Here is a 22,852-nt window from a genome sequence, read left to right on the forward strand (position 1 = left end):
CGATTCAATGAATCATCAAAAAGCACCACAGAATGTTCACATAAAAAATATGCTCAATCAAAACATCAATATCGACTAAAACATTTCCGTATAACTGATAAATCTATAACTGAAACTAATTGCCATTCTTTCATATAATTAATTTCTACTTTCAAATAGGAGTCATTTATATATCTCCAAGGACCATCACCTCGGAATATGGGAACCACAATTCAATAGTCATAGTCCGGTTTTAACCATAGCTTAATCTTTACAAATCCAATTTTAGTTCCACCTTAAACTAGATCCGACCGAGTCCGGTTGCAAAACACTCTCTAGTATCTCAACAAAAAAAAATTTTTCTCCATTTGGTCCCGAGATATATGGGAGGTCTATTCATGAGCTCATCCACCACGCCTCTATCTACGAGCCATCTAACACTTGACTTGACACAATCATAATCCAATATCTGTCTAATTTTGACGGGTTCTTTTGAGAAGGATCTATATCTACATCTATAATACCAACTCACTATCATCACGGTCCATTAATTTTAATAATTATCATAAATCATTATTATTTTCGTATATAGAATATCTCAGTTTTAGTCTCAGGCTCAATAATTACCCCTTCCCACACACAGGCACACTCACTTTTGATGATTAAGTTTTGTTTAATGTGCTCACCAACCCGGAAAAAATAGTTTAGATTTACGATGATCTGCAGTAGATCTACAGAAATCTGATTTTGTTCAAAAATTAGATCTACATTACTTCTATCAGATCTACGAAGATTTGTAGGAATTTACGAAAATCGTCGAAGATCTCGTAATAAGAAAAATTTATCTTTATAACCTGCGTAGATCTGCGTAAATCGAAATAGATCTCCACTGAAATTATTGTGAAATCTTTGGAAATCTGTTGAGATCAGAAAAAATGGGATAACTGTTGATCTCAAATCATCGAAGATTCGAGATAATTGGAAATTTTTAGAGATCGCATCACCACAGATCTGAAATCATTGACCACCTGCCAGAATAATCAGTGATCCGAGATCTGTTACAAATTTTAGATCGGTGTAGATCTACAGTAGTAAATCTACTAGATCAAAAGTATTTTATCCCGGGACCTGTCCACTTTAAATTACATACATGATATCAATTCTTCGCATAGATTAGACTTTGCTTCGAAAACTGGCTAAGTGGCCATTCCAACATATATATCTATATATATGTAGATAGATATCGTGGGACGTAGTGACATCCTTATATTAACGCTTTGTGGCCATCAGGTAAAAAGAGGCGGACTTGACCCACAGCATCACCAGCTTATTATACCACCCCATCGCTTCGTCATTCATCTAATACTCATATTTATGGACACGTTTATTGAATATAATATTGCTGCTGCTATAGGCGTGTAAGTTTCGTCCATATATTCAAATTATTTATAAGACACAAACACACACACACTACGTATATATATATAAATAATATATCCCTTTTATTTAGCTTAATCTCAATACGAGACTCGGCTGCATATTGATACCCGATAATACCTTGTAATTTTAAAACATTTATTACCCTTATCATTATTATTAGCAATTTTTTCATTTTTATTTCTGGCTAATTCTTTAGCCTTTTTTTTATCCTATTAGTTTTTGTTATTCAACAGATACCAGCAACGGTGGGCTCATTAAATTTAAAATTTTATTACTTATGCATTGGTGGTGCAGAGACATTTCTCTGATTTCAATGTTTACGATACACGGACGGGGATTATTAGTTATATTTCCTGTGAATAAAAGACTTGAAAGTATCAACCCAAAGAATTATACTATTGGTTGAGAGAGAGAGAGAGGAAGTTGATAATTTATATCACAATAATTTATCATAATAATTTCATGATTCATTTAGTTATTTTTATATAATCTTACTTATATGATATTAAATTGCCTTTAAATTAGTTCAATACCTCTCTTTATTTGTCATTAAATAAATTCACTGCGATTATTTTTTTTTTTCGATACTAATATATATGAAATGATATCTATCTATCTATAGGTATATGTTATTATAATAGAGTTGTTTTATATTTAATACGTATATTTATTAATTACCGTCAATTCAAGCTTTATATTCTCAGTATTGACAATAATTATTTTGTATGTAATTTATAAATAATTTATAAATTATACATTGTGAGAATTTACTACGACAAATTATTTGTTATTAGTAGACTAGTTTATGCAATCATTTTTTTAATGCAATGGGAGATAAGAAATAAAAATAAAAGGTTTTAATTTATTTGAATGAATATATATGTATGTTTTTACTGCAACTTTTAATTAAATGACAGGTGGATTTTTAAGTTCTTTTCTATTCGTACTTTTTTTGTACTCGGGATCTGATTTTTTACTTTTAAAATATAGAGGAGATAGGAACATAACCTCAAATTTTAAAGTTTATTTAGAATTTTTATGTTCCCACTACTAATTTCAGTTCGATTTTATGTAGGGAACTTAAGTCTTTTGAGAGTGAAAGTCATCGGGAATCGGGAATTGTAAATTTTTGGGTGTTAATGTTAATGTGTACTAATAATGGTGTAAGATTAGACTAGTTTTCGAAGAACGAGAGTAAAAACCGACGGTGCCTTATTCCCTGTAAAGAATTTGCAGCAAAGAAAATATATAAAGTCTTCCCAGAAAGTAAGTCGCCGTCGGTCATTACCACCACATTTAAAAAACGAGTCTAATTTCACGCAGTTTCTACACATTAGCATTAAAAGCCGAAAATTTAGGACAATTTCCGACGGAAACTTACTCTCTAGGAAGACTTTAATTTAAAATTTTAGGGTTAGAATTTAAAATCTTTGAATATTTGCAACCCTAATAGCAATCTTGGTCAAGATCTTGAAAAAATAGTACATATCGACATAGTATTTTGCTTGAACTACTCCAGAATTAATCTATATTGCCGCTACAGCGAATTTTTATGCTTATTTAGCCGATTTTAGCAATAAAATTTAGCGAGTTGAAAAATTATCCATTAGTTTCCTACGGACGAAAACGTTTAGTTTCTACCCGTTAAATTAGTTCCGATTTCATTCGAATCCTATCAGAATAATCATAACTTATTGCAATTAATCAAAATGATAGTTCATGGAGACTTTGTTCATGTGCTATTAGTCTGAAATTGTCTTATTTCGAATGATTACAGATATTAAAACTCAAGTTTTAATGCAACGAATTATTGAAAGTATAATATACAGAGGGGTGAAACACGATTACAGACTTTGGTGTGTTGGCAGCATTCGCCTTCGGCTTTAGCCAACCTTACCCTCGTCTGGTCGTTTTATCTCCTGCTACATAATATATTATTACTTTCGCTTTAAACAATAACAAAAAATGGAAGATATTAGATTATTTTGTTACCCATTTCTTCGTTGGCTATCTCAGCCAAAGGTGAGGGCTACCAGCCTTCATAAATCCTTACTCGCCTGCCTAATTTTCAAACCTTCGATCTAAGTTTTATTTTGTATCACAAAAAATTGATCATAAGTTACAAAAAATGAAAATTGGTAGCATTGACCTTCGGCTCCTGTAGCCAAGTCTACAGAGCTTTAAAGATTCTTCTTAGATTTTGTTGAAAATTTTTATTGTAGACAAAAGTCTTCTCTAAAAATTATCTAAAAATAATTGAAATGATAGTCTCATATATTTACGTTAGAAAAGTAGATTACAAGTAAATGAAAAAATAATTTAGAATGAGTGTTTTGTTGGTGATATGCAGTGATGAAGGAAGAGATGAGGTTGAGTTGAATTTCTGAGAAGCATGAAAATTGCAACGATTACACAGCACGACCCGAGGCGAGTTATTTGCATTGGAATGCAAATCTCGGGCTCGGTGCCGAAACTCACCAGCTCGCCACGTGAGATAATCTACAGGGTGTCCTGGTAACGTGAGAACTTAAAATTACTTCAATCTCTTCTTCTCATTACCTTATTATTTAAATACCCGTTCCTTATTCTTCCACATTAATGACATAAAAAACATACGGAAAATTTTATCAAGACAAGTCAATTACAGAACTAGTGTCATATCACACCATAAATGTGACAGAGATTTAATGATGGATCTCTTGGTATCACGTAGCCAGTAGTCAGTAGCCAATAGCAAATAGCCAACAGCTAGTAGCTAGTTGACGTTATCATTCAGTAATTATTCATCAACTCTCCGTGATTCGTGATCGGAGCATGTCCTATTACTCACCCGTCACGCCAAAGACAAGACATATCAACGTATAAAATAAAATAGTCTTGACGCCCTTTAGCGAAACTTGTCCTGTAGGCTTTATATATTTTATTGCACTGTCAATCGCAATTAATAATCAATCCTGTCGATCAATACTTTGATCATTCCTAAGTTTGTATCTCTCATAGGAAGCAGTCCAACAACAAATATAACCTGCTATGTGCAATGTTGAGAAATACTATCAGGGTTTGACTAGTACATAGTACATAGTGATATTAAAATTGCAAATTCAACTGGAGGCTACGTTGTACAGTTGGTAAAACGGATTTATAGTCGACCCTATACTCCGTGGATGCAGAATAGAAGCTTTTACCGTGTGTGCTGTGATAGGTATAGGTGTAGGTATGCTGAGTAGCATTAAAGTGCGTAATGTATAGAATTATCTACCGGTATCCACGTACGGAGGCTAATGGGCGAGCTATTTGCAAGCTAGCTAGCATACTCAGCAACAACCTAAGTCACTATTTTTATCTGGATAATGTTTTGTCTTGCTCGATATTCCGCAATATTTTTTATATAGTGATCATAAGTGAGGGTAAATATCTGTATCAGTATTAAAGATAATAAAATTATATGCTTGATATATATATGTATATATTTATAGTTTTGATCAACACAAAGTGTGATTTAAGTCGGTAAATTGTATAGATCGTCATAGATTCTTTGAAACGATAGACACGAAACCGATTCTTTGATTACTGTCATCCACGTCATCGTTCTTATTATATATATGTATAGATATATTGCTTGGTTATTTTTCGAAATTAGTAAATCGTTATTCGTTATAAATTATTGGGTGTGCTCAATTTAAGTAATAGCTTCGTGATAGGCTACTGTTAAATTTATTTTTTTACACCTTTGTTACTCGGAACTTCTTTGTGGAAGGATACTATATATGATATATATTTTATTTTGCTGATAGGGGGGCGAATTTTATTGGAGACCCGCGACCGCACATGGGCGCCAGAAGCCAGACAATTTTAAGCTCGAAATTTCTATATTCGGGAAATATAATTTAGAACTGGTATATGATTAGATCGTAGATCGATTTTTTTAGATTTTGGATCTACATTTATCTCAGATGATATATTTAGGTTCATATATAGATCGTAGATTTTAACTTTTTTTTAAAGGCGAAAAAATTAGAAAAATGATGGATTTAAATCGTAAATCTAAAACTATTTTCTAGATATTTAATTATTAGAATTTTAAACTCCGAATATCTCAATAGCTGTTCAGTTTTAGAAAAAAATATAAGATACATTTTTTGTAGAAAATTTTAAGCTCTACAAATAAGATCTCTTGCAATTTTTCAAAAAACTCAATATTTACAGAGATATTTGCCAAAAACCAATCACGCATTTTTTTGATAACTTTTTTTTTAAATATTAAACTTTTTAATCTCAAAATGTCTTAATAGTTCGTTTTTCAAAAAGTATAAGACATGTTATCTGTAGAGAATTTTAAGCTGTACAAATAAGGTATTTTGCAATTTTTCAAAAAACTCAATATTTACAGAGATATTTGCCAAAAATCAATCACACTTTTTTTTTAACTTTTAAATTTGCGATGATATATTTGTCATTTTATTTACTCAAATAAATATATATTGTTTGAAAAGTTAAACTTTTTCATCGATCCTATCTCTTCTCAAATTATATTTAAAAGCCCTATTGTAAAAAAGTAAAAACTGAAGCCTATAAATGCCGGAAGAAATTTTTTTAAGCCCTGATATCTTGTAAGCTCTCAGTTGAGGAATATAACAGCCGGTATGCTATCATTGCTCGTGCATCTTATTCTTATTTATTATTAGATAAAAGTATGATGATTCATGGTAGTATCGCTTCAACGATGATAATGATAATGATGATGAAACTACTCACATGCCTGCTGTTATTGTTGTGTTGTATTCCATGTTGTAAAAGGATCAAGCCTTTATCATTTATCTTATTCTTTATTCCGTCGGCAGTGCATCATCCCATTTTTCCAAACATACAATTTATCCGACAACAACAATAATAATAATAATAATCATAATAACAATAATAAATATATAAAATGAATAACTTGCAAGTTATTTTCGTTACAATCATTACCATCGGGTTATTGAACAAAGTGTCGAAAGCTCTGTAATTATAAGTTTTTTATCGTGACTACTGGTTCTGTTGGCGTGAAATCGCTGCATGATCAATGTCTTGGGCAACAACTTCTTGACTTTGGGATCCTTCAGACTGCTCATTAGGGTGATTGCTAGTATACACGCACATTTAAACGCACGCGACCCATTACTTTTTATTTATCATTTCGAGTTTTTTTAAAAATCTTGTCTTGTCTCTTTGTCTCCAGCTTTTCATGTCCATGATCATTAAAAATTCACTTTTATTATTAAAACAAGAACTGATTTTTTAGAAGGCCTTCATCATTTCATGCCGACTACTTTGTAATACTCTATAAAAAAGTGAATTAGTGAAATTTCATCTAAATGAGACAGTGACTCATTTTGTTACCAGTGAACGAGTTGTTTTTAAAATTAATTAGTTTAATTTAACTAATTTAATTAGTGATTTTAATTTTCGGTGATGAATCAGCGTTTTACACTGAGTCAGTGAAAATAAACTATTTTGTCAGTAACTTAATTTTTCACTGGTAAATTATTATTTTTAACAATAAATCAGTGAAAATTTAACTGATTTATTCAGTGACTTAATTCTTTAATATTGAATCAGTGAAAATTACTTTAATTTTTATCTCAATAAAAACTAACTAACTGTGCACTCTAATAGTTTATGTTATTGAAGATTTATGTAATTTCCAATTTATTCATTATCTATTTATAATTTATAATTAAAATATTTATTAATAATTCACTGTTAACTTAAATATTTTTTGGTTATTAATTTATTTTTGTAAATTATTTATAATCATTATAATTTATTATAATAGTTTGTTCATCAGTTAAATGATAATTAATTGACTGAAATAATTATGTCAATATAACTAAATTACACGGAAAGAAAATTTTAGCAGCGGTTCCCATAATTTTGTGAAATTTTTTCCTATACCATCATAGGAATTACGACCATAAATTATGGGAGCGGTTCCTATAATTATAGGAATGTTTCCCATAATATTATGGGAATGATTCCCATAATATTATGGGAATGATTCCCATAATGCAATTGGAATGGTTCCTATACCATTATGGGAATCATTCCCATAATATTATGGGAATAGTTCCCATACTATTATAGGAACCATTCCTATAATATTATGGGAATGGTTCCCATATTATCATGAAAAAATTAATTTGAAGAAGTGCGGTAATCACTTCTACAATACACAGAAATATTATTAAACATACATACAAAAATTCAAACATTGAAAAAAAAAATCGTACTTGGCAAAAAAACATTAAAATTTTTAACAAGAATTTTTTGTCAGCACAAAACATTCAAGAAAATTCAAATTTTGGGAAATTTCTACACTATTGTGCAAAAAAAAAAATTTAATGATATTATAGGGATGGTTCCCATAACATTATGGGAATAGTTCCCATAATATTATAGGAATAGTTCCTATACCAATATGGGAACCATTCCCATAATAGTATGGGAATGATTCCCATACCATTATGGGAATGGTTCCCATAATATTATAGGAACCATTCCCATAATGGTATGGGAACCATTCCCATATCATTATGGGAACCATTCCCATAATGATATGGGAACTATTCTCATACTATTATGGGGATGGTTCCCATAATATATGGGAACCATCCCTGTAGTAGTATAGGTACTATTCCCATACTATTATGGGAACCATTCCCATAATGCATAGCAAAACTTCCCATAATTTTCTTTCCGTGTACACGGGATGACACAGTGGATAGAGCAGTTGCTCAGCGACTTAAGGTTCCGTCTTGGAGAACCACCGAAAAATAAAGAAAATCCCCGTCCTATTTCACTGACATTAACAGTCAATCGTTAGTCAGTATTGCCAGTTAATTTCACTGACTCGATCAGTAATTTTATTTCACTAAAGCTGTCAGTGAATTTCACTGGTAACTTAGATACCATCCCAGCTCAAAAATAAAATTTGATTTATCAAGTCGAAATTTAGAGCCGTTTTTCACAAGACAAACTCGACTTTTTTTTTACGGAGATATGAAATATAACTGGCTTACTTAGTCACGTTTTAAGACGAAAAATTCTAAATCAAGTCGAAATTGACGTGGTTTAGACCTATTCGGCTTCAATTAGGGTAAGAGCACCAGTACCCAACCCTTAACCAGTAGCCAGCCGGTCATATACTTTAACATTGGTTCAAAATATATATAGATATAATTTAACATGAGGTGGCTGGCTACTGGTTTAGGGCTGGGTACTGGTGCTCTTACCCTATAAGTCGAAATAGTCAAAACGATGGTGAAACGCGAAAAACACATTTTACACTAAAAAATACTGCTTGCTTTTGACTAGGTCGATCAAGTTTGAAGAAATGTGAATGACTCTCGTGCTCGAAGTGAAGACGAATAATTTCAAGCTAAGATAAAAAAGCTCTGAAAGTTGACAGAAATTTAATTCAAATCGAAGAAGTCGAGATCTTATCGGAAAGTCGTATTCACGATAACTTCAAAAGAAATTAAAGTGAAACGAGCCTGAATCAAGTTTTATTTTTGACCCGGGATTTCCGGAACCAAACAGTGACTTTAACCAATTAAGCTAGTGATAAAATTAAACTAATTAAAGTTCTGAGCACTGATTAAATTCCTAGTAGTATAGTATATTTATTGCTAGTAAAAAATACTGAATGACTGTGACTCGGTGATATACTATTTGATATTTATAGAAGAGAAATATTATTCTTTGTTTGAACTTGAAATCATAATCGGTATCAAGATCGGTAGGATGCAGTTATTGATAGACCCAAAATAATCCTGGATTTATGTCATGTCATGTTATGGATACTCTTGAATTTAAATTTTAATAGTTTGAATCATTTTAGTGACAACCGTTTGTAAAAAGAACAGAATAATCCAGGATTATTTTTAAAATTATTTACAGTATTGTACAGGTTTGAATGGTAGTCTAGTAATTCTTTCAGGGCTTATACTTATGCTCTCTTATACTCTGAATAACAGAGTTTATTATTATTGTTATTATTACTATTATTATTATTCAAGACAACTCTGACCTGTGTGTGGTTAGCCATGATGAGTTCCGCAAGACAGGTAATAAATTAGTTTGACATTCTTGGTGAATCTAGTCACCAAGTGAGAACTGACTTACAGAGAACTTATTTATTTTCAATTTTTACAAGGGTTGGAAATAATTTATTATTCATTTTCAGTAATAAATAATATATATACTTTTTAAATAATAATAAAATTAAATTATTTTTAAATTTTGTATATTGGAGGAAAAAAAATTAACTGTAACGATAAATTATATACTGACTCAATCGGTTTTAGTTTCTGATGGAAAAAAATTTATTACAAACACGAAAGAGAGGGTTAAATGAGACACCATTTTTTAACAAAAAAAAAAAAAATTTTCGTGTTCACTACGCTTGAAATAATACACGGAAAAAATGGATCTTAAAATTTAGCTATAATTACTATGTGGAAAGTAACCCGAAATTATTAATGAACTCTCTAAACTTGAAATAGTTAAATTTTCACTGTTTTTCCCAGTAATCAACTCAGTAATCAACTGGAAAAAAGTGAATTTTATGTATAAATAGTGAAAATTTTACTTTTTACACAGTAGAATTAAAAAATTAATTTTTAAAATCACTGGGTAAATGAGTGTATATGCACTAATTCCAAGTGGTCGACTTTTAGCTGTGGCTAATAGTGAATATACACTGTGAATAAGTGATAATTCACTATTTCAAGTTTAGAGAGAATCCGATGGCTTTTATATTTGGCATAACAGGGGTTATCAGATATTTTCGGCTGGGTTTTTTTCGGAAACAAAATCTCTCAATCCAAAACACAGACCGCACTTTGATACATTACTGTCTAAATCTAGCAAAGTGCGCTTTAATTGTTTCATAATATTCGTTTGTTTAACAGGGGTTCGCACTTTTCTCTTTATTACACTCAAGTCCACGAACGGTACTACCTTTGTTGCACTTGTACAGTAAATGGAAACTTTGGCCGAGTTTTTCTCTTAAACAAACGAATATTGAAAGATTTTGTTTCCGAAAAAAACTCTGCCGAAAATATCTGATAACCCCTGTGAAGAGAAAACTCGGTCAAAGTTTCCATTTACTATACAAATGCAACAAAGATAGTACCGTTCGTGAACTTGAGTGTAATAGAGAGAAAAGTGTGAACCCCTGTTAAGTGAGAAATTACTATTCCATAAGTAAAAGATACAAACACTTAGTAAAAGACACTAATGCTTAGTAATTTTTAATTTTTGATAGCATATTTTACTTATGGAATAGTAATTTTTTACTTTTGTCAAAAGTAAAAGCTATCGGATCCCATTAGTTGTTTCGGGTTACTTTCCACACAGTAATTTTTGCATACTTTTTTCCGTTATATAATAATAATTCTGATATAAAAAATCCGGGAAAAATACGTTTAGATTATTTGTAGATTTAAAATTTGTACTAGATCTCAGAAGATCTCTGATGATTTCGGTAGATTGTCAATGATTTTAAACCTAAAGTGATCTCTAAAGATCTCTAATGATCCCGATCCCTACTCTCCCTTCCCAAATAAGAATCAGCTCTAACTCATTTATTTTTTCGTGTAAATAAAAAATTAATTAAAAAAAAAATCTGCAATAATATAATTATTTTATTAAATTATAAATACAAAACTATTTCCGGGTACTGACAAAGGTCATCCAGTTAAAAGGTAAAAAAAATTTAATTTATTGGGCATCATGCCGTGAAAAATATACATATATATGTATCTATATGTATTTTCTTTTGCCGGTTATATTAGTTGGCTCCAGGGTGTTCGACTACGAGCGTCGTTGTTGATAATCTTTTATGAGGGTTTACAACGTGTTCATCAGAGTAGTCAGTGATGATGAGGCGAAGAAATAACAGCGTGAAACGAATTATCCGCCACTCATGATCGCTGACGTGTTCTCTACTCGCTAAAATCTTAAGCAATTATTATTAAGTTTATATTGGAAATCACCGACACATTATCACACCATATAGTCGACAGTATAAAGACAAGACAACGTCTCCTACGCCGATCTAATTGGATATAAAACCCCTGGGAGACGTCGTTGAGGTCTTCCTTATGTGACTTTAAATATTCAACTCAAATAAATAAGAGAGTTTAAATGCTAATGAGCTCTACCATCATCATTATTATCATTTTTATCATGATTATGATAATCATGAGCTTTATGAAGACTTAATACTTATTTTTTTTTTTGACAATTAATTATGCCACAGAACTTAATGATATTGATATTTTATTATGATGGTAAATTATTTTTGTTATAGGGTAGTTGGTGCGGTAGTTGTCGGGGCTGCGGTGTGTGGTCGCATCCCAGGACTCGCTAAAAGCCAACGTGAGCAGTGTAAAAAAATGCCACATGTCATGCCAGCCGTTGGAGAAGGTGCCGAACTGGGGTTACGTGAGTGTCGGTATCAATTTCGTCATCACAGATGGAATTGTACTCATGTTGTTAATGACAGAATTTTTGGCCATGTTGTTGTTGTTGGTAAGTTTTATTATTGTTTTAAATATACAAATAAGAGTAGAACTTATTGAATAATTCGAACTTTCCAATAATTCGTAACCCAAGCAACACACAGACAACTTTAAGATGTCTTTTAAAAGGATAAGACAAATTTTCTTTTGTATCAAAGTCATCTTTTTTGGTATAAATAAGACATGCGGATGTTGGTCCTAGGAGACAGAGAAAATTTGTATTGTTTTTCCTGTCTCAAAAAGGACATGTCAAGTAAAAAATCGTTTAGATGACTTATTTTTACCACTATTTGTAATGTCATTTTTGTCGTCACTTGTGTCAAGTCTTTTAAGAAGATATTTTTTAGGTGACATAAATTTCTGATCTTTTTGTCAACATATTGGTGCTTTATCAATATGTCAAAAAACAGCCTAAAACTGATATCTTATTATAGAAGTCATAAAGGCAAGTGTGCCACTTGGAAAGTTTTCGAATTATTCAAAAATTTACGAATAATTCCAAAATTTTCTTCTCAACGACTTAAAATTGTACACGGAGAAAAATGTTGGCTCGAGACCTAGCAATTTTTATTATGCTGTCGACCAAACTTGAAACAGGAAGTGAAGCATCAAAAAAATTATTGTACTCATACGAAAAATTATTATGCTGTATCACAATACTTACTACGCACGAGAGACTTGTCGATAAACTTTAATAACAATTACTTTCATACATTATAATAATTGTGATGCGGCATAATAATTTTTTAGATGTTTCACTTCCTGTTTAAAGTTTGGTCGACAGCATAATAAAAATTGCTAGGTTTCGAGCCAACATTTTTCTCCGTGTAATAGTTTTTCCATTAATTCGAATTTTTGTCAGAGGTAACTATAGAGCTCTGACACGAATCTACGAAATAATTATTTTTGGTTACTTTAAAAATTAAGTTCTACATTAAATTAAAATTGTATATTTGACAGCTTATCAGAATTTTCTTGTTTTGACTCGAGTAATTTGAAAAGTTACTAATATTTCGAAAAGTTACTAATAATTCGGAAATTTGAATTATCCGATTCGATTCAATTCGAACCCAATTCGTACAGCTTTAAACAGAGTACTGATAGAAGAATTTTATTTTATATTAAATAAGATTGCTAAATTATTTAGGTAATTATGGTAATTATTTAATAAATATTTATTCATAATTAGAAAATTTTAAATTTCATGTAATTTTGTTAGCATTATAAATATTTATTGATGAGTAATAAATATTTATTTAGGCGAGTGAAAATTTAAGTGAATAGATAAATTAAATATATGTATTAATAATTTGTTAATTTAAATAAATTATCATTATCATAAAATTAGTGGACCACGTGGGTAAATATTGTTGGTTACTATAAATAGAGAGTACAGTCTATATTATTATTAAAACATTTAAAATTATTATTTAAATTAAATATCGATGAGAAATAAAATTTCGAGCGTTTAAAGTTACGCAAATTTCAGTGGATCCTACAAAATTATTTAAATGTAACTGGACAAAACGTTTTTTTTTTGTACATTATTAGCTGGTAAAATAAATTTATGAGCTTTGATATGATCGCTTCGGCCAACAGTAAAAAATTCTTTAAAAGTAAATAAAAAATATCCTTGTTATCATTTGCTATATTCAAGATTATTTAAAATAATTTATTATTATTTTAGTAATTTGTTAAATATATATATATATCATATTTGTTTTCTAAATAATATATATATATTGTACCAGTGAAATTAAATGAGCAATGACATTGTAAAAATTAAGTAGCCTTCTATCATATTAATGAAAAAAAATAAATAAATAAACAAAAATATTCAGTTTTATCAGCAAAATAATTTTCAAATATTAATAATTATTTAGTTACCTATTAATTAATAAATATTAATTAGTTAGAAAACATAATCGTATAACGTTAAAAAATATTTTATTTTTTATTAAATAATTTATAAAATTAAATTCTAAATAATTAATTTTTTTATCAATAATAAAATCCTTCTATCAGTATCAGCACTTGGAATTAAAATTATGACTTAAATATCAAAGATAGAGTAAAAATGTATAGGAACTTATTTATAGAGAATTAAATTATCTACAAAATAGTTTTAATGCAATTTTATCGTATCTCTTATAGTTTAGCTACAATTATCATTTAAAGATTAAAAAGTTATCATTAAACTTATTTTCGGTACTTAGGAGTTGAAATTTCTTCTAAACTATCAAAGATACAATAAAAATGTACTGTAATAAATTAATAGAGAATAAAATTTCCTAAAAAAAAACATCTCATAAATTTTAACGTAAACTAAATACTTATAAAGTTATCTCTTGTTTATTGAAACACTAATTTTAATACTATTCAATTTTAGCTTAATAAAAATGATAATCATAATTATTATTATTATCATTATAAATAATAGAAATATAACAGTAATAAAGCCGTAAAAGTGAAAATCCATTAGCATCTGCGTAACTTAATCGACGGAATAAAATTTTAAAAATATAAAATACCAAATACCAATACATTTACGGTACCGTCCAATTAATATTTATAATCGATGAACTCGTGAGGTTGTTCGAGTTTAAAAATATAATAAAACAGGTTTTAAATATCGCTAAATAGTTGTACGATGTAAAAAATATTTATTGATAAAGACAAACTTAACGATTCAATAGAAATTAATCATTAACTTTTTAAATCTACTGCATTCTTGTTAATGATAAATTATACGAGAATGTAAATGGGCCACTTTCAAAATCTACTTGTATCTGCGTCTATGCCACAAATTTATCTAAAATAGTTTTAAAAAATTTTTAAATTCTCGGTTATTTCCGTCTCTGAGTGATTAAAGGGAGCGGTAAAAATTAACCGATAAATGAGAAATTAATTTAACAGAAATTAAGGGATCAAATTTGAATTTAAGTTGAAAATAAGCCGCATTTGGATACACCGTTTAGTTTTGCTGATGCTGAATAAGGCATAGACACACACAGGCACACTGACAGATACACAGATGCAACACCCACGGGCTGAATTAACGAGCGAAACGACGCTGTTAGACGGTGTTAACACCTTTAAAACCGATGTTAAAGTTTAAATGTATAAAGATTCAAGTAGCTGCAACAATTTTTATGCTTGTATACAGAAGTGACCGACAAAATATATGTATATATATATATAGATAGATATTTAACACACTTGTCATGCTCCTTTTGCGGGATAGTTTATTTTTATTTTTATTTACATTTTTGTTTATCACTTTTTTGATCGTATTACTTTTAGTGCGAAAATATCTAGAGACAAGACAAGATAATCCGATTGCATAAATATGCTTTAAAGACTTGCTGTTTGTCATGTTGGTATTAAGGGACTTGAGAATTATTGTGACTTTGTATAGAAAGGCTCAACGGATTACATCGGATTATCATAAAATATTTTTAATTGATACAAAAAAAAAGTATATATTTATATCTATTGGGGTGTTTAAAAAATAAACAAATTTTTTTTTCTCGGGAACAGGTTCAAAAGTTTCAGTTAGATATAAAAATACGCCTGTGATAATTAGAGCTCTTAATTTAACATTAATATGGAAATAATTTTTTTTGCGTCTTCTGATTTTTATAACTAAGTAACGATGCATCGTAGAAAAAGTTTGCAGACTTAATTTTATAGGGAAATGAATGCACTACAAAAAAAGTCTCTAATCATTTTTTGATGAATCCATCTGTTCAAAAATTATTTGAGCTCGAAGTCAAATTTATAGTAAATTTTGAGATCTTATTACTTTTCCGACGAAACTATCAGATTTATCACAAAATGTCATAAGACCTTTTCTGTAGATAATTTTATTTCTCAGAAATTATCATTCATAAAGTTTTTCAAAAATCCGCATTATTTTCTAGTTATTTCATTTTAATGTCAAGCTCTTAAAAAAATGGCGTTCTGAACGATATAGGGGAAGAGCGAGCAAAACGGGACCGCTAAGGAAATAATAGATTTTTGTGCATTTGAATACAGCGAACCCTTTTTTTTTTACTTAAATTTAAAGTAACTCAACCAAAATTTCAGTTGCCAATTTTATAGTCAACAATACATCAAATTCATAAATAAAAAATTTGAGACATTCAGAATTGTATTTCTCCAAGGAATGATGATAAGAGTCTTGAATGACGGTTCAAAAAAGAGTTTTTACCAAATTTTGGAGTGGTCCGTTTTGCCCATTATTCTTCTATATATGTCCACTGTAAGAAGCTAGTATTGAAAGGGACACAATTTTAACATCAATAAGGGTAGAATGAATTTACACTATCGTACTGCTGTTATATGGATCGGAATGAATGCGAATTGAAATAAAATTTACATCTGTTCAAAATCACTCCGCTGAAAGAAAAAACTTCCTATTCATCCTGTGTGTGGAACGATTTTTTCTAAAGCTCCGGAACTCCGAGTGGCGAAATAAATTCGGATTTGAATTAAATCCGTATTTACTTTGAAATCACTCCTGATGTTTTACAGTGTAGACTTACATCGCTTTTGTACAATATATACATTTGGGGCATATATATATTTGGGGCATAATGGTCAAGTAAGATAAGGACTAAAAAATGTTTGAAATCAAATTTCTCCATGTAGTGATTCTTATATATAAAACTTTAGTAATATAAGCCGCTCAACAAATTTATTTGGTCAGTGATTTTACCCCAGTCTACTCTAAATCTATAAATACAAAATTCACTGCAACCGAACTTGTGGGTAATACTTCTAAAGTATTTTTATAGTAATTTTTTTTAAAGCCTTAATACCCTATTTTTCATTTTTGAAACCGATCAAATAAATATAAAGTTATTTCGGTAAAATAATATATAACTCTTAGGTGGTCCATCTTGTCATATATGTATATATTGGTTGTAGATTTTTATAAAAGAAAGTTTATTAAAAAAAAAAAAAAAAAAATGAAAGAGAAAATAAAACCCGAGCAAGTTTGTTACAAATAAAAAATATCAAAAATTAATATGTCGGAGCAGAAAGAAAAAAAACATAACGTTCATGAACGGCTGCTAATTTAATTAGTGAAATTAACGGGATCGTTCAACATGCCTGAGCTAAATGCATCTCGTGTTTATCTTCAGTCCATCTCTCTTCGTACTTATTTGTACATATTTACTTTATTTTTCCTGAATAAATTAATCGCCCACGAAAAAAATAAATTGGACTTGTTAACTTTGATTGAGTAGTTTATTTTATTTAAATTAAAAATGAACGCGGCATCATTTGTTAGCCTCAAGGAGTTTATTAAATAAATTACGATGTTAGTTGTTAATAAAAATTTGTTAAGCTGGATAATTAAATCCTCTTTGAATTCTCTGATTAACAGGTAATAAATAAAATTAACTTAATAAATGTTGCCGGCTTTTTATTTTATTTTATTTTATTTCTTATTTACCTCTTTAATGTACGGCTACTTGTGAGTCTAATCACTCCAATGAATTGAGGTAATTAAGAGATCCATTACGTAAATATCTGTATACCAGGCCCAACATTATCCGGCCCGTTATTAATTCAATCGCCGAATCGTGTATTTAATTACAGTCCACGTCCAACTAACCAGAGAAAGTATTAACTCGCGTGCAGCTGCGTTCCTTTTTTTCATTATTTTATTTTTTTTTCAGATGAGAACAAATCGGTTACTGTACAGAAAAAAAATTTTTATTTGAACCAAGAAATTTTTTAAACAACTGAAATTCTCGTTCGTCACTCGGATTTTCGATTCAAGAAATTTTTTTTTTTTAATTAAGTAAACAGAACGTTGACGTGAAAAATAAAAAATTCTTTAATCAAATATTTGCAAGTTTTCGTTGAAAATTTTCGCGTTTGAAAGCGAGATTTATTTTTTTTTAAATAAAAGGTAAAAATATTTATTCTGTGGAAATGATGTTTGGAAATACGTTGGTGAGAATCCAAAATTCAAAAAGAAAAATTTGTTTTTTGGGATAAGCCGACAAGTTTGAATTTTCTATATATTTTTTCTGTATTTTCGTGGAAAACTTTGTTGCTTGAAATTTAAGACTCACAGAAAAAAAATTTATCTTGAGTCAAGAAAATATTTTTGAAAACGAACGTTTTCGAGAACCAAGTCAAGACTTTCTTGAGCAAAGAAAATTTGTGTTGGTCAGAGAAGATTTCTACTTTATTCGAAAAAGTTGAGGTTTTCAAAAAAATTTTTTTGAATCAAGAATATTTATTTTCAGTCAAAAGTTTTTTGTTTTTTTGCTGGAATGATTATTTCTGATCACTGATTAGTAGGGTCAGGATTTTTGCTCCAATTTAAAATCAACCAATAATAAATAATAGTGTGAAATTTTCGATATTACGTAAAAAATATTGGTCGTATAAAAAAATTTTTCCAGTAAAAGTTGTAGGAAATTTAATTTTATAAAAAAAATGTCTCTCATAATTTTTTCTTAGGACTAAAAAGAAAGCCGTAATTTCAAATTTCAAGTTTTCATAATTATCCAAAATTTGAATTATTCATTATGAATCTTAATTTTTGAATTACGGTGAAAATATTGGCCGTTTGAAAAAATCTGATGAGACATTTTTTTTTTTTAATTAAATTTCCTACAACTTTGGTTCAAAAAGTTTTCTGATGAGACCAATATTTTCGCCGTAATATCAAACATTTGAACCATTCATTTCGAAATCAAGACGAAAATCTTGTCTCTACTGATCAGGCATATTAGCAATACTGTTTAGATACAAATTATATATGACACGACTCAAAAAATATATACTGTTTTTTGTCTTAAGCCGACAAGTCCAACTTTTCTATATTTTTTTGGAGACGATATTGGCGCGAATTGAATTTTCAAATGTCTATTTTTAATCTTCAGGGGCACCAGAGTTGTCATTTAGATCAAAATTATAAAATACAACTCAAAAATTTTCATTTTTCATTTTAGGCACAGAGCGGGACGTCAAACTTTACTATGAATTTTTTCTACATATTTTTGGTTTCCGATATTGGCTAGAATTGAATGGAATAAATTCTTCTAACATTCAGCAGTATCAGATATATTTCATTATATAACTAAAAAAAAAAAAGTTTTATAAATTTTTGGCATGGGCCACCTAGTCCGACTATTCTATCTATTAAAAAAAAATTTTTTGCTTCATAATTGTATTCTCTATTAAGTCTAATTCTTTGCGGACCAAGTTAATTTAATTTCTATATTAAATTTTAAAAAATATGGATAAAATATTCATAGAACGAAATAGGATATAATAGAATTGGAAAATGATAATTGGGAATTTAATTTAGACATCAGAATCGTATATAATATATGTTAAGATGACAGATATAAAATTTCTCGATTCGATCGGTTAGTTTGTGCTCAGGAATCTCGAATCGGTTGATTCTTCTCATCTCTTCTTTTCTCCCAGCGGATAGTGTCTGGCATTTTGTGTTAATGTTTTAGCTTATCAATTTTATAAAATTCCAATGTAGGGAAATCTCGTTATATTTTTTTTTGGCTTTATCCTTTCGCGTCTTATCCGTCGAATAACTGGATTGGCCCACACTTGGTGTTTCGATACACCTACCCGTCCTCACGGACTATAGAATAATCAATAAGTTGGTTCATTTCTTTTTTTTTTCTTTTTATTATTTATTATTTTTTTTATTATATACTTTAAGGTTATTAAAATTGCCATTAGTTATTGGATAGAGAGGGAATAAGTACGAAAGTGGTGATAATTAAATAAAGTACGAGGATTATAAATATAAATATATAAGATGCATGATAACTGTTACTACTCACTACAGGATAATTGTATCGCAGATGTCGCGATCTGTCTCTGTCGAAATTATCTTGCCGCTAATTTGTTCGCGGATGAGTAGTCGAGGTAAAGAGAGATGAGGAATAAAGAGAAGTTAATTTTTAAATTTATACTCAAATACCTTTACTTTAAATCGCGAGAACCCCATGGCGATGTATGATATCATTACTTCAAGATTTATGGTCATGAGTTTATTATTTTTTTTTTTATTTAATATTATTTTGAATTTTAGTTGGAGTTGAGATGCTTTTAGTGGAAATTGGGGGAAAAAGAGAGAAAAAATTGTAAATTTGTTGGTAGAAGGGAAAATTTTTAGAAAATCTAATGAGAACTGACTTGATTAGTTTTGGAACTCGATTTTGGAAATTTATTTGCAGGAAAAGTGGCAATAAGTAAGAAAATAATGATTTTAGGGAAAAATGGTAAGAGAGCTTTTTTGTAGAGTGGAAAATTTGCTAAAAAATAATAGGCAGAATTTTTTTTGGTAAAATGATTTTTTGAGAACTTGTGAATCTTTAAAAGAAAAGTATTTATTAGACTTTGATTTTTAAGTTGTAGGAATTTAAACTTTTAGAAAATTGTTCATAAGTTGTAAATTATTCATTTTAGGGAAAAATGGTAGGAATTCTTTTTTGTAGAGTCGGAAATTTGCTAAAAAAAATATTCAAAACTTTTTTTTGTAAAATGATTCTTTGAGAACTTATGAATCATTATAAGAAAAGTATTTATTAGATCTTGATTTTTGAGTTCTAGGAATTCGAATTTTTGAAAATTGGTCATAAGTTTGAAAATATTCATTTTAGGGAAAAATGTTAAGAAAGCTTTTTTGTAGAGCAGAAAATTTCCTAACAGAAACATATCTGAAATATTTAAGTTAGTTTAGCAGATAAAAAGTTATGAGTGATTGAAAAGTAAATTTTATAAACATCGGTATAAGATCGCTCATCAGAATGAAGTTATTGGCAACATGTCATTGAGTTTAATATACCTAGTTTATAAGCTTGAGGGATTTTACACGAAATAATTCAATGGTAGTTAATGAATTAATATATCACGATAGCCTTTGGCTATTGGAAATATCCGATGGCGTAATTGGTGAAAAAATAATGATATAAATATAATGGGGATTAATGAAATGACATTCATCACCGATCTCCGATCGCCGATCACCGCAATCTCATCCTTATTAAGACGTAAACAACATGTCAATACAGTGGAAAAATATATCGTGCTCTCGATAATCGTTAAGTATAATTTCCTTGTCGTTCATGAGAACGAATAAGCGGTGAAACCTGCTAAGATTTATCTGATCGATGAAAATACGCGTGAGTAACGATCGATCGCATACATATAAATGCGATATTTTATTTATTATTATTTTTCATTTTAGTCTCTGCTTTTATTTATTTTTCTTTTTTTTTTATTCTCTTTGTTTATTTATGCGCCGATCGATACATATAATGAGCGAAAGTAAGAGGATGATTTGCAGGCTATGAATCGTGACGGGGTCAAGAGTTAATTTCTGCAGTCTATGTATTGTTATAATCTTATGTAGATATTGTGTGTGATTGCGATTATGAGTATCATCTACATCAATGAAACGATCTCGTCATCGTTAAATATATATACATATAAGTATATCTCTATATAAATGGTTAAACTTGGCCAGCATTTTTAAACAGATGCTATTTTTTCAAAATTCTTTTGTATTAATTCGAAAAACAAAAAATTCTTACTTAATTTTACTAGAAATAGCTGATGAAATTTGAAAACATTATTTTTTTAAAATACATATCCCATTTTCAATTTTTTGTAAAAACAACAGAATTCAAATTTTGTGAGTAAAATTAATAATGATAATAATTTAGAGACAATAAAAATACCATTTAAAAAATATTTTGATCTGAAATCGCTAATTAAAATAAAATAACCTAATTTTCAAAATATAAATCCACTATTTCTGGAAATTTTTAGGACAATAGGAATCTTTCAAATTTTTTTTTTTCTTTTATGAAAATTTATCAAAAACACTTTAGAGGCAACGTAGAATGTCATTTCTTAAATAATTTGACCCATAATCGCTGGCAGGAATAAAAAAAACTGGCCTTTAAAATTTAAATTATAATTTTCGAAAACCATCTGGAAAATCTATAAAATTACAGTTTTTGGGATTGAAATGAAGCAAAAGCGTGAAAGAGAGTAGAAATTGTCGGATAATTTAAAATGTTATTTCACAAAAAATCTGACCCAGAATTGGAACAATGAAAAAAAAAACCACGATTTTTAAAAGTAACTCGATTGTTTTCGGGAAATCAGAGGAAATTTCACTAAAAAATACATCAGAAAATATGTAAAATTAATTTGCAAAGATAATTAGACTCGGAATAACGACTAAAAGTTAAAAAAAAAAATAAGACAATTGTAATTATATATATAAAATATAAAGTACGTGTCAACTCCCTGTTGCTATCGCGTAGGCTTTTTAATCGTCTCACAAACGTGTTTAATTTCTCGTCAATATCACCCTCAGTTACTGAACATCCCATAAACCTTTTATCTAAATACTCTCGGGACTCTAACCAATCAGTCCCAAAAAATCGACACGCAACTACAAAAAAAAAAACCCAAACCTCAATCAATTCAAAATATAATTGTCCCAAATAAAATGAATTCCTCGAAGTAGTTTTTATAATCTCGTAAGTTTTTTTTTACACGAACTCGACTCGGCTAAAAAAAAAAAAGTAAAATACTTTTAAAAGTAGTTTTGAATGCAAATTCAGCATTAGTTGATACAAATGCTAAGTGGACTGGTGTCTTAATTATAGTAATTGGTTAATTGTTCAGTTATCTGATCACCACGACAATCGTCTTGCAAATGTCGATGCCTACAAGCCAATCTCCAGTCTCCAATCGCCAATTCATTTCCATTCAATTTATTTTCCGATCCTATCTATAGCCTTCTATCAATACACGCTACAGCAGAATGCACATTCTTTTTAAATATAAATCCT

General features: G+C 29.3%; 1 protein-coding gene across 3 annotated transcripts in view; it reads left to right on the forward strand.

Moving 5' to 3' along the window:
• The window catches only part of LOC130672606 (protein Wnt-7b), a 54,821-nt gene that overhangs the window by 20,736 nt on the left and 11,233 nt on the right, over nucleotides 1-22,852 (forward strand). For all 3 annotated transcript variants that reach the window (XM_057477238.1, XM_057477239.1, XM_057477237.1), the window contains exon 2: nucleotides 11,774-11,994. In XM_057477238.1, the coding sequence (XP_057333221.1) occupies nucleotides 11,774-11,994 (221 nt within the window). The remainder of the gene's footprint in view (nucleotides 1-11,773; nucleotides 11,995-22,852) is intronic.

The sequence above is a fragment of the Microplitis mediator genome, chromosome 8 (genome assembly GCF_029852145.1).
Source record: "Microplitis mediator isolate UGA2020A chromosome 8, iyMicMedi2.1, whole genome shotgun sequence".
Lineage (NCBI taxonomy): Eukaryota > Metazoa > Arthropoda > Insecta > Hymenoptera > Braconidae > Microplitis > Microplitis mediator.